Consider the following 12,597-nt stretch of genomic DNA (forward strand, 5'->3'; position numbering starts at 1 on the left):
GTTACATGCAAACCATGGTCTGGATGAAATTGGCAGGTCAGAGAGAAGAGGGAGAGCGCAGAGCTAAGAGAGAGAGGGGGGAGAGACAAAGGAAAGAGAAAGAAGAGGAAGAAAGGGAAAGTGAAGAAAGAAAAAAGGAAAAGGAAAGATCAGTTATGTTTCATAGAAAGGAGGATGATGAGTACGCAGGGCCTTATTCTAACCTGATACATCAAATACACAATCTCCCATCTATGGGAGATGTTGTTGCTGCAGCCGATCCCTCAGCTCTCTCACCCACGGGGGATCCTCCTCGATATACTCCCCCACAACATGTAGAAGCACCATTGAACACAGCCCCTCCTCAAGCAGCTTCTCCACAAGCTGATACCTCCCAGGGATATATTACTAGGTCCAAAGGTTCTGTAGGGGATTGGTCAAAAACTTTAGCGACAACATTTAATGACATTCTGTCTCCACGGACACCCCGAGTGATGCCTGTGAACCTGGAAGGTGAAGGAGCAGTCCTCACGCTTCCTTTAATAGAATTACCAAACCCCTTAGCAGGCCAGGTTGAGGGGAATGCCCAACAACCAGCCACAGTAATGGTATACAGAACCTGGACACAGGAAGATGTTAGAAAAGCATTATTACAGCAAGCACAAGCAGCTGCAGAAGCAGCTTTACAGCAAGACCCAAATGAACTTGGTGCTGCTGCTGCTTCTGCTTCAGCCCCAGTCTTGCCAGCTCCTAAAGTTGAAAATCCACCGGTTTATTCTCCTATGCCCAGCACCTCCACAAGGGTTACCCGTTCTGGGGGACCTGTGGGGGCTTGGTCAAAAGATATGGGGGGAGGCTTAATCTCCCCACTGCCAGCCCCTGAACCCAAACCTGAAATTGAGTGTTTCCTTTAATTGAGCTGCCAAATCCTTTGGCGGGTCAGGGGCCAGCTGAAAATCCATTTTTTCCTGTCATGATGGTCTATAGGCAGGGGCGGATTTAGGAAATTTGGGGCCCTGGGCATGGATGGGCAGGGGCCCCCCCCCCTGACAAGAAAACCTATAAAACAGTCCCATTCTACAGATAGAGAAATGTTAATAGAATAGACATTCATTATTTGTTCTAGGTTCTGTCCCTCTGTTCTTGTTCCTTTTTCCTCTCTATTTATTAGCCTTCTGATGGCATTTTAGCCAAAGCATTTTTATCAAAAACATAATTAATATGCACAAATAAGGATTAGTTGTATTAACTATACATGTGAATAGCACCCCAACAGTTTTCCTGTGTGACAGTGGTGCATGCAGAACAACTGTTAAACAACAAATTCCAGGTGCTGGCCAAGGACCTGAGACTGTCATAGTCCGATTAGCTCAAGGTCATTTAAAGGCTGTGCAGGAGATCCAGCTTGTGTGGTTGAGAGACCCTGAAGGACTCTCCTGCCGGCTGTCTGTACTGACTTTACCTGAATGTCCAGTTAACCTCTTAGGCAGGGATGCTCTATGCTTTGCTTAGACAGAGGCTGGGCATCCCATCCCTGGTAGGGACACTATTGGTCTGGTGTCATTGGTACTATGCATTATGCATGCCTTTCTTTTTTTTATGCTTGATATGAGCATCAGTACTGATGAGAGGAATTCATTGTTTAAAGAGAAAAGGAGCATTTTGCTACATTAATAAACATTTTTAAGCACTACACTAACTAGATGCTGTTTATCAATGTTGGAGTATCACCGGCTCTGATGAATGTGGAATTAGGACTGTTTTCCACTTTGTAAATGATTTTATTTGAACAACTGAGACAGACGGTAAATACAGTACTTTCTTCTGAATATATAGAATCGTGCAGAGTTAAACCCCACTCTTATATTTTTACCTACTATGCTTCATTAAAAATAATAACTTCACTATGAAAGTTGAACATCTGGGCTGTAGTTACTCTGTGTTGCCCATCTCATGTATTTTATCTGTGGCTGAAAACATGAATCATATTCATTGTTTATTTGCATATTCGTAAACAAATTTAGTGATTCATCATTAAATGGAGTATAGAGACTCTAACACATAATATACATGTAAAATCTGGCTTTCCCCGACAGAGTAACCCACTTGGATCAGTAATCATACCAAAACTGTAAAATAAATTTATAAACATTTTGCAAATACGATTATAAAATGTTTTTGTCTGTCAATACTTTCCGTCCGGAGCTCTTCAGGAGGAGGTGTTTTGGTTTCACCTGGTTTAATGTCATTAGTAATCTTCTTTACAGAACTTTTGGCTAACCAATTAATCGAAAGAATTAACGATAGACTGATCGATTTACGAAATAATTGTTAGTTGCTGTCCTAATTTCATCGTAACATTGTATTAAACATAACATTTCTTATTAAAAACATGTGAAATGGGGATGACATTCAACGAAACAAACATGTTAATCAGCCAAACTATCTTAAAATCCATGATGGCACCTATATGTGACCAGAACATAAACCAATCCTTCCAAATAAAAAAAATTCTTTGAATGAGCTGCTATATTGAGTCATGATTTTACTCATGTCTCAAACGGGGGGATTGTAGGATTGATTGAGCATTGAGCATCATTATACAGCATATGGATTTATATTTTATGCAAAAAACTTTTGTAAAGCATGTCTAATATGTGCTAACATAATCTTCAAGGAAATTTAAGACCTAAAAAAGGTGCTTTCCCTAAACCTATTTATCCTTTCAATTCTGTTTGGTTATAATAGATTTGTTTTCTAAATGGATTGCAAGAAAGTGATAGTTAGATCAGATGAGTAATAAGTAAAATCACTTTCTTAATTATTCTGTGGAACCTTACCGTACTGCTTAGCACTCTAGTAATTCTACTGTGGTACCTGTTATAGAATACACATTTGGTCTCCTTCACCGACCTCCAGAGGAAGTCCATCGTACAAAGGGGGTTGTATTTTTTAGCATACAACCATCTCAAACTGGTGAAGGTTCAACAACTCTGCCGAGAGGTCATAGGAAGTAGACCATTGTGTAAAAAGATTATCCATAGAACACTTTTGAAGTTTAAACCTAGATGATGTTGCGATTATTCATATTAGTTTTGTTTTTAGCTCTCACTCAGTGCAAGGATTCTTGTTGCCCCCATGATCCAGTTATTTGTAAAAGGGACGTCTATCTCTGCTATAACTCTACTAGAGTAATCAGTTTGGTGACTATTCCTTTTCAAACATTCTCGCAAAGATTTAAACATGACCCCGGAAATTGGCACGGTTATGATTTCTACCTATTTCCTCGCGTAGTTCAAAGAACTCATAATGGTTGGGGAGACGTATTTAGAACCACTGGACAGTGGAAAAAGGGATCATATGGATGGACACCTTTAGCTAAGAAATGGATGAGTAGAATATCAGGGTTCACTGTTAACCATGCCTCCAAAGTTTTCACTATGACAATAAACTCCACAGCAGAACCCCTTGAGAAGGAAGGCTGTTCTTCCTCATTTCTATGTGCACGGTCTAGTGGAACCGATCCATGTTGGCCTTTGTATTTGTGCCCCGTAAATATTACACAAGAAGGAGATGAGATACAAGGGATTCTTACTTCTGCCCAAGGTGAACAGATAAAAATTCAAAATATTAATGGTCCGCTTAAAACAGATGAATTGTTTCAAGTCATCACTGGAATCTCTGGGCAAACAAACAACTGGCTTTTAATGGCAGAACAAGCAGCTAAAACAGTGTCTAATGATTGTCTTGTGTGTATGGGAGCCAGACCGCTGTTACGTGTGGTTCCTGCTACCATAACTCCTCAATGTCTTCTAAATATAATGAATTATACGGTCCCATCTGATAATTGCACCTATTGGGATAACATCTATCCCCTGACCACAGCTGAGAAAAAGAAACCGATCTTTTTGAAAAAAGTAGCTGTGGCAAATTTTACCTGTGTAAACAGGACCGGAGTGGGCCCGAAACTAGGCACACTAAATGAAACACAATGTGCAAGCATTTTACTGGTATCCACCTTTTTTAAACCTCAATCCCGCAGCGACATCTGGTGGTGGTGTGGAGATGACAAATTGTTTGACAAACTTCCATGTAACACCACTGGATTATGTGCTGCTATCACTTTGATTTTACCTGTTTCTGTTACATCACTCACAACGGATGAATTGTTGACAACTGCAAACAGCATTTTACCTCACACAGAGCATACTAGAAGGAGGAGGGCATCTGAAAATGCATGGAGTGGAGATGACCCTACTTATATTGATAGCATTGGTGTACCCAGAGGTGTTCCTGATGAGTATAAACTAGCCAATCAAGTTTCTGCAGGATTTGAATCTTTCTTATGCTGGTGGTGTACTCTAAATAAAAATGTAGACAGAATCAACTACATCCATTATAACGTCCAGAGGCTGGGAAATAAAACAGAACAAGGCTTCTCCGCCGTCCATGAACAATTGTCAGCTACCTCTCTGATGGCTTTCCAGAACCGTATTGCTGTTGACATGTTGTTAGCTGAAAAAGGTGGTGTGTGCTCTATTTTTGGAGATCAGTGTTGCACCTTTATTCCCAACAACACCGCTGCTGATGGCAGCCTCACAAAGGCCCTTGAAGGCCTTCGCTCTCTTAACAGCAAAATGAAAGACCATTCTGGAGTTGACACAAAAATGTGGGATGGATTTGGAGACATTTTTGGTAAATACAAACAATTGGTGCTTTCTATTTTAATGTCTATAGCTGTATTTGCCGCCATCTTGACCTTATGTGGATGTTGTTGTATTCCATGTATTAGAGCACTGTTAAATAGACTAATTACCACAGCAATACAACCCATGAAAGCAGAAATGTATGCCCTCATGCCCACTGAAAAATACCCATCTGATGATGAAGACAGCGCAGAAGATGAGATCTCTTTGCATTTTCCTGACTTTTATCCTAATTCCAATGACATTAACAGTAACCCACCAGTTTAAAGTACCTCTGAGTGTACCCTTTACAGCTAAAACGTGATTTCATAGTTGAAAATCTGAAAAGAAGTAACTACTGAATGATAAAATAAATAGCTTAAAGTGAATAAACAGGGGGGAAATGTTGGATTAATTGTACAAGTTATTCTACTTTTAATCATATTACTTTAATCATATTATTATGCTTACACACTGAGATCATATTATTATGCTCACACATTTTGTTATCCTTATTTCACTTATATCATAAAGAGTGTTGAAGTATTTTACTTGTTTGTTCTGTACTAATGTTTTAAGTCTGTGCAGAAGGAGTGCTGATTATGAGAATTGGCTGCTGAAGGCCAGCCCCGGTTCAAGGAGAAGAACACGGGGAACTGCACGTACTAACACCAGAGAAAGGAGTGAAAGTTCTTATCTCATGATACTGTATGATGTTATGCAGACTTCTGGTACCGACTGGGTTTTCACCCCCTCCCTTCTGGTTCCGACTGGCTTCATCCTTCCCCCTCCCCTTAGCAGTCGGAACCACATTGTAGCCAGGGCGTTTCCTTAATAAAAAGCTTGGTAGAGCGGAGACTTTTTCAGAGTGTTTTGGAGAATTGTAACTGAACAGTCTCTGATCACTCTCCTTGCAAGTGAATCATACTAAAATTCTCTGTGTCTTTTATTTGTACAGGTTACTGCTTAAAATGTTTGGTGTTTAAACCTAACACATACCTTCATAAAAAAAGGATTTTAAGTTGATTTAATATTAAATAATAATAAAAAAATCTAGTTGGACTAATTCGGCCTTCTGTGAAAAAAATCATCAGCTCTTAAGAAATCTTTTAGAAAGCTTGGTTGAGTTTCACAAACCTCCCCAAGGCCTGATTACTGAAGGATCTGTAGAACTAAGAGATCACATTTAAGTTTAGTGGAGGGTGTTCTTTTTTAGGTGGATCATCAAAATAAGTGGTCCTAGTGTGGTGATATGTTTATGTAAAACAGACTTATGCGCTCATCCCCATTTTTACTTACTGTTGGTGAGTCTGACATAGTGGAAAAACTGCTAATCTTATTCTGAAAAGTAAGCTTGTATGAGCGATGCAAACAGCAACTTTTAAACAGAGCGTGCACAAGGAGAAATGGGCTCATGCATGCTCTCCTACATGTTTAATAGGTGTTCCCCCTCAGGGGCAGTTACAGGGTTGTGCATGTGTTTTTTTTTTTTTTTTAAAGGGGAGAGGGCAGGTCTTTTCAAAAATTCACTATACCTTTAAATAAGACCTTTCTAACGAAATGAAGTAGGACCCAGAAGGTCTCGATTATGAATGCATAATGCAGAGATATAAAGAGATTCAAGAAAAGATGAGGAAAAAGTCACTGACATAAAATTTGAGAGTTTCAGTTACATTTCTGGAGTCTGATCTCAAAGGGGTCATTCACACTCAAACTCTAGCAGATTTATTATCAGAACTCTGCAGATAAGAATGGGTCAGAATGGGGAACGGAGGGAAATATCAGTGGGACAACCGGTTAGGGCTAGCTTTTCTTTTCATCTAAAATATTTAAAAAGTGCATTTTTATGATCATTTCTATAATTTCAGGGCTGCACAGTGGAGCAGTGGGTAGCACTGCTGCCTTGCAGCAAGAAGGTTCTGTGTTTTATTCTCGGCCTGGGGTCTTGCCTGTTCTCCCGTTGCATGCATGTTCTCCCGGCTTCCTCCCACAGTCCAAAAACATGACTGTTAGGTTAATTGGCTTCTCTAGATTCTCCTTAGGTGGGAGTGTGTGCGTGAATGGTTGTTTGTCTCTGTGTTGCCCTGTGATGGACTGGCGACCTGTCCAGGGTGTACCCCGCCTCTCGCCCATAGACAGCTGGAGATAGGCAACAGCACCCCTCGCTGCCCCAGCAGGGATAAGTGTGAAGTAATTTTTTATTTTATTTCCCCAGGCTAACTTTTTCTACTTTTAAAATCTCTTTGATCTGAAGAACTTTGGTGTGACAAATCCTTATTCAATAAAATCTGTGGTATGTTTTAGGACTTTAAATCAAGTCAGTTTTCTGGGATTTTAAATGGTCACAACAAAAAAACAAACAAACCCAGATGAGCCATCCTTTGGGAATGGTTAAAGTTTTATTTAGGCTATCACAAATAAACAAAAATAAACTCTTAATTACAATATTTCAAGGCATTAACTTCAAATAGTAAACTATAACTACTTTATTTGAAACTATAGTAAATGTAAATATTTCCAAAAACAAAGGCTAACAGGTTTTAATCAAGTCAGCAGTAAGAAGTCAGCCTAAGAATCTATCCATAAATAATATAAAGGGAATCCTGGTGATTCCAGTAACTGTGTGTGCTGACCTTTAATAACCATAACACTGTTGAATACTATAAGAGTTATTTGGCTTTAGCGTCATCTCTCTTTTTTACCGTTTGAACATTCTTTTCAGATGCATCAGCAGTATTAAACACCTCTAAATAGTGGGGTTGATGATCTTGCCCAGCAGCAGTATGGATCCATAATACTCCTCTATAACAGAAAAAAAGAACGGCCTGTTGATGGACAGCTTCAGAGCGATGCCTGGTTCTGGGACCATGTCCTGAGGTTCTGCTCCATCTCCTGACATCTCAAACATCACATTGTTGATTGCCTGACATGGGAGGGAAGGAGTTATTAATGAGACACACACACCGACTGGATGAACATGACTGTACGTCTAGTTTACCTTATCTATGGAGAAAGGTTTGATGTCGCTGATCCGGCTGAACTCGGCCTGGGAGCCAATCAGTGTGGGCTCAAGAGGCGGATTCATGGTGATCAGAAGGTCGCGGATATCAATCACAGAAGACAGGGAGAATTTAGGGAGAGACAGCTCCAACAAACTAAGAAAGAAAAAATATCTAAAAATTAGAAAGTGTATAATCTAAATCTTTTCTCCCTCAGTCAAGAACTTTGTTTCTGTTACACAGATTTATTGAAGAACTGAGACAGATGCCCCTCTACAATGACTGCAAAACTGTGTTCTGTTTAAAATCCTATTTGAAATCACAATGAATGCCCAATAAACCCACAATTGTAACTTTCTAGAGCCAAGAGCTTTATGCGTTCCAATCTTATCTCCCAGTATGGCTGCTCTGCAGACAAGACATTGTGAAATTGCTGATAGAAACCTTTTCATTACACTTGTTTTGTTTTGCCTTTAAACCCTTTGAAAATAGTTATGAAAATCTCCTTTATGAAAACCTTCCTCTGTTGGTTAAATGCATAAAATAGCAAGTGACAAATGGTCCTCCTGTATGGTAGCTACTTGTAATATGTTGTGTTTTATCCTGTTTTTACCAATACAGCAAGAAAGCTGCCAAAATCAGCAATTCCACTTTGGGAAAGACAGATGTTGCAGAGTAGCCCTCAATATGACATCTTCCAATATAAAATGTAATAAAATATTCACATATAAGCTATTAAATAGAAATTCTGGCCATTTTTATCTAATTAAACCAGCTGCACACATTGGCTGTTTGACCTTTAATGGTGGAAATGTTATTTTGGTATTTAAATTAGTGAGATAGGAAGAAACCTGTTATTATCTTGCATTTCTTATAGCAGCAAGCATCACAGCGTTCAGCAAATTCACCTTGTTTTTTTTTAACACCACACCTTCAGTGCTAAATTTAGCATGAGAAAAACAGGAGAACACAAGTTTGATAAACTCTCTTCTCTCACCCTTCCTGGAGGTTCCTGTGCCAGCCATGCATGAGGTTGGTGAGCAGTTTGGATTCTACATGATCGAGGGTATTTCCTTTGTGAGGTAAAATGAGCAACATGTAGGACTTTTTACTGAGTGACAGCTTCACAACAGTGCACCTATTCACCTTGAATGAAATAGCATAAAGCAGAGAATTCAAATTCCATGTTCATCTAATGCATCATTAGCCCATGAATACGTGAAATAAGAGAAACTTTGAAGACGTTGTACCTTATCGTTCAGGTAGTGGTAGTGAGTTGTGCGTGTCATTACTGAAGTCATCACTTTTGTTGTTTCATCCACATGAAACTCTTCCATGGAGGTCTTATCTGGCTGAAAAGCTGTCAACCAGTTACCTTAGCAGAAACAAACAGAAAACAAAGTCAGGTTTAATTAGGTCAGTAATTACTGTTATAATTAAATTGGAAACTAGGAGCAAACCTTTAAAGCTGAAGGATGACAGGAACAGAAGGTTATTGCTTTGGTGCAGGTCTTTGAAGACATTGTTCACTTTTCCATCTGACGTTTTCTGCACAAAGCTGTTCACCAGGGTCTCCGCCTCTTCAGGCTTTGAGAAGTCCACACCTCGGATAAAAGATTGATCTGAGAAGTCCTGTGTTCCTTGAATAAAGTCTCTGGATAGCTGAGCATCACTGCGAGGAAAAGCCCACACCTGGGTAGTGATTTCATCTCTAGGCCCATCGTCGACTAGAGAGTTGATGCCTTGTAGTGTACTGAGGATCTTATGTCCATCTACTAAGATACACAGTCCTCTCTGTCGGTACCACTGCTGAGGCCAAGGAATTCCTAAAGAAAGCAAAGGATTTTATCCTTTAATTAAAACTAAATTATGTTTTCCAAACATATAATAGAAAAGAATTCAAATTTATTGTCATTACACTGTCACAAGTAAAAAGTTACGAAATTAACTCTCTGCATTTAAGCCATTCCCTTGGGGAAGAGTGTGGGGTTAAGGGTCTTGCTCAGGGACTCAGAGTGGCGTCCGTGGGAGTGGGGCTTGACCTCAGGACCTCTGGGACCCAAGCACAATGCCTTTACCACTAGGTCACCACTCCCCCAGTGTAATACCGTAATTTTCGGACTATAAGCTGTGACTTTTTCCCAATTTTTCGACCTTGCGGCTTATATAACATGCGGCTTATCTATGGACTTTTACAGCTAACGGCCACTAGGGTAATACCTACATCTATTGATTTTACCATCCACCATGTTGACGTCACATTTGCTTCAACACAGAAGTACGGTAATGCGGAGGTCCTCCGCATTCCCGCGACTTCTACCGCAGACTTCTACCGCCAGTGGTATGAGACAGAACAACAGCGAGAAAGACAGACATTGCGAGTGCAAGACAGTTTGTGTGACACCCTCATTATGGAAAACAAACGTACCGGTAGAAATAATAATTAGAAGCTTCCCCAAACAGTTTCCTCTTTCCCAACAATCCTCTCTGTGCACGAATCATATGGTATTTAAACATAAAAAACCTGCGGCTTATAGTTTGGTGCGGCTTGTATATGTACAAATCATGCAATTTAGCTTCTGCGGCTTCTATTCAGGTGCGGCTAATAGTCCAAAAATTACAGTAATACAAATGTCCCAAAACTACCTGTGTATAACAATTCAAAGACATGCACCTGATAAGAGCGTGCCGTCTTCTTAGAAGCTCCTAGGTAGAAAGCAACAAGTGATCCGAAAGTGTTGACAGCAGACAAAAGGGTGTTGGTGTTGTTCTGTTTCCTGCTGAGAGCGTGGTACATCCTCAGGCCCAGAGGGTTCAGTAGTCCAGACAGGACCGCGGTCCTCTCTGTCATGTTCTGCTTCTGTGTGTCCAAAAGAGAAAGGTCTCTGCTGTCTGGGGTCAAAACCTCGATGTCAAGGGATCCCACAGGGGTTGTCTCAAAGGGTTTATCAGCTGAGCTCTGCAATGTCTCACAGCTGACATTCTCAACAGCAAAAAGATGGAAGGGGTGAATGTAGACACGGTTGGCTTGGCTTCCAGCCACTGAGCAACATATCAGGGCCACCAGCACATGTGATCGTAGCATTTTTCCTTTTGATGATTGTTTCTCTGTTGGTAAACACATACATGTTATTCAGTGCATCATGTTTTATGTCATAAACCACCATCTCTATAAGGACATTGAGCTTGAGTTTATCTAAAACTGGAATAAGGTCATAAGAACTGGTTTCATCACAACTCTGGCTGCATCTGGTTTTGGGTCCTTGAGAGGTCAGCTGGAAAGGCTGACTGACGGATTCAGGTCGAGCTAACAGACAGCTCAGTTACCTTTCTTTGTTTGAGCTTTGGGACAGACTGGATATTGACAGGTGTATCATTGTTTAGGAATTATAGTTTACTTTTGAAATAAAAAAGATGGATATTCCTATGAGACATAAACAAAAATAAACATCCTAAGGGATTTAGGAATGTTGTATACCAGCCATTTGATAGCACTCTTCTAATTCTACCAATAGTGGCGGTCTATCCAGCCAGAGGCATGATTCCAGGATTATTGATGAATTCAAAGAGCGTGTAATTTCCTTGCAAATTGCTGAAAAAGATGTAATAATAGTATGGGTATACATATTCAAGCCTATATGTAAAATTTACGTGAATATAATAATAATAAAAAAACAACAACAGAATTGTATCTCTTGATTTGAATGTGTGGACTGATGGACTCTTGTGCAAACGTGTTTTTCTCAGCTGTTTAGACGCGCAGCAGTACAGAACACGGCCTTGGTTTCTGATCAATAAAGACAGCGCCTAAAGTGCAAACAGCCACTCTGTAACTGAGAACATTACTGAGCTGCAATGATTTATATCAAACTAACCTTCAGACAATAACACTTTGTATTCGTAGTGTATTCTTTTTGCACTTTACCATCAAACAAAACTTTCTTTCAAACTTAAAATTTGTAAATGCAAAGATTTTCTATAATATTTCAGGTATCTAACCTCTTTAGTTCATCATAGGACTCAAAATCTCATGCATCTCATATGGGATAAAGACAACATTTCCACTTACCTTGTGGGTCTGCAGTGAAGGAGTGAGGTTCAGAATGAGGTCCTCTGTACTCTGCTCCTTTACTTATGTCCAGCTGGTCAGCAGCATTGGTTACACATTAACCAAAGATACACTGAGTCAGGGGCTTTACTGTCATGAATCATAGTTCGCCTTGTACTGATGAGCAACTGCAATAGATTTATCAGGAGGTCTGACAGAGAGAAGTAAGAGAGGGGGGTAAAATTCCATAAGTTTACCAGGAAACACTTCAACATGTTTGTATTTTTTTTCCAATGTTGTTATTCTGTCTGAAATACCATCATGTGGTGGAAATGTTTGTTTCCAGCAGGATGGAAGTAGTTTTCATCAGCATGGGGGCCAAAGCAAATAAACCAGTGAGTGATATCAACGTCACAATGTTGACGCTGAGGTGCAAGCGATGAGAAAAGAGAAAACAAAAATTAATCTGCTTTTTTCATACAGAGAAATTAATGTCTGAAGTTCTCGTTGGAGGTTACACCAAAAAATAAACAACCCTGCAGGAATAAATACCATTTGTGTTCTAATTGCTGTTGATCTCATCTGAGCTACAACATCGTCACGTGTCACACAAAAATTATTGTTTATTCTCTCGCAAAATGCTGACTCTGGATCCACAGCTTAAACAACCAATTCTCTTTACGGTTACACTTAATCTCATCCTTGTATAAATGGGTCCTTACTTTGTGCACGGTCCTTACTTTCACCAGAGTCCTGGCTTAAGTTCAAATGAGAATCTGTTAAGGGAGCTAAAGATTGGGGTAATTGTAAGGAAATGGTCCAATATCAGACTTTGAGTATATCACAAAGATAAATAAATTAAAGCACCAGTGGAAAAATACTAAAA

The 12,597-nt window shown here is 39.8% G+C and overlaps 1 protein-coding gene across 1 annotated transcript; it reads right to left on the reverse strand.

Moving 5' to 3' along the window:
* Nucleotides 1-7,041: 7,041 nt before the first annotated feature.
* On the reverse strand, nucleotides 7,042-11,887 carry agt (angiotensinogen). Its single transcript, XM_038285480.1, is given in 8 exon segments — nucleotides 7,042-7,587; nucleotides 7,663-7,819; nucleotides 8,661-8,809; nucleotides 8,914-9,038; nucleotides 9,124-9,447; nucleotides 9,450-9,489; nucleotides 10,338-10,771; nucleotides 11,733-11,887. Coding segments are annotated over 7 exon segments (1,383 nt in total). The 5' UTR covers nucleotides 10,749-10,771; nucleotides 11,733-11,887; the 3' UTR covers nucleotides 7,042-7,410.
* Nucleotides 11,888-12,597: the final 710 nt, after the last annotated feature.

Source organism: Cyprinodon tularosa, unplaced genomic scaffold (assembly GCF_016077235.1).
Source record: "Cyprinodon tularosa strain WSP-4 unplaced genomic scaffold, ASM1607723v1 ctg210, whole genome shotgun sequence".
Classification (NCBI taxonomy): Eukaryota; Metazoa; Chordata; class Actinopteri; order Cyprinodontiformes; family Cyprinodontidae; genus Cyprinodon; species Cyprinodon tularosa.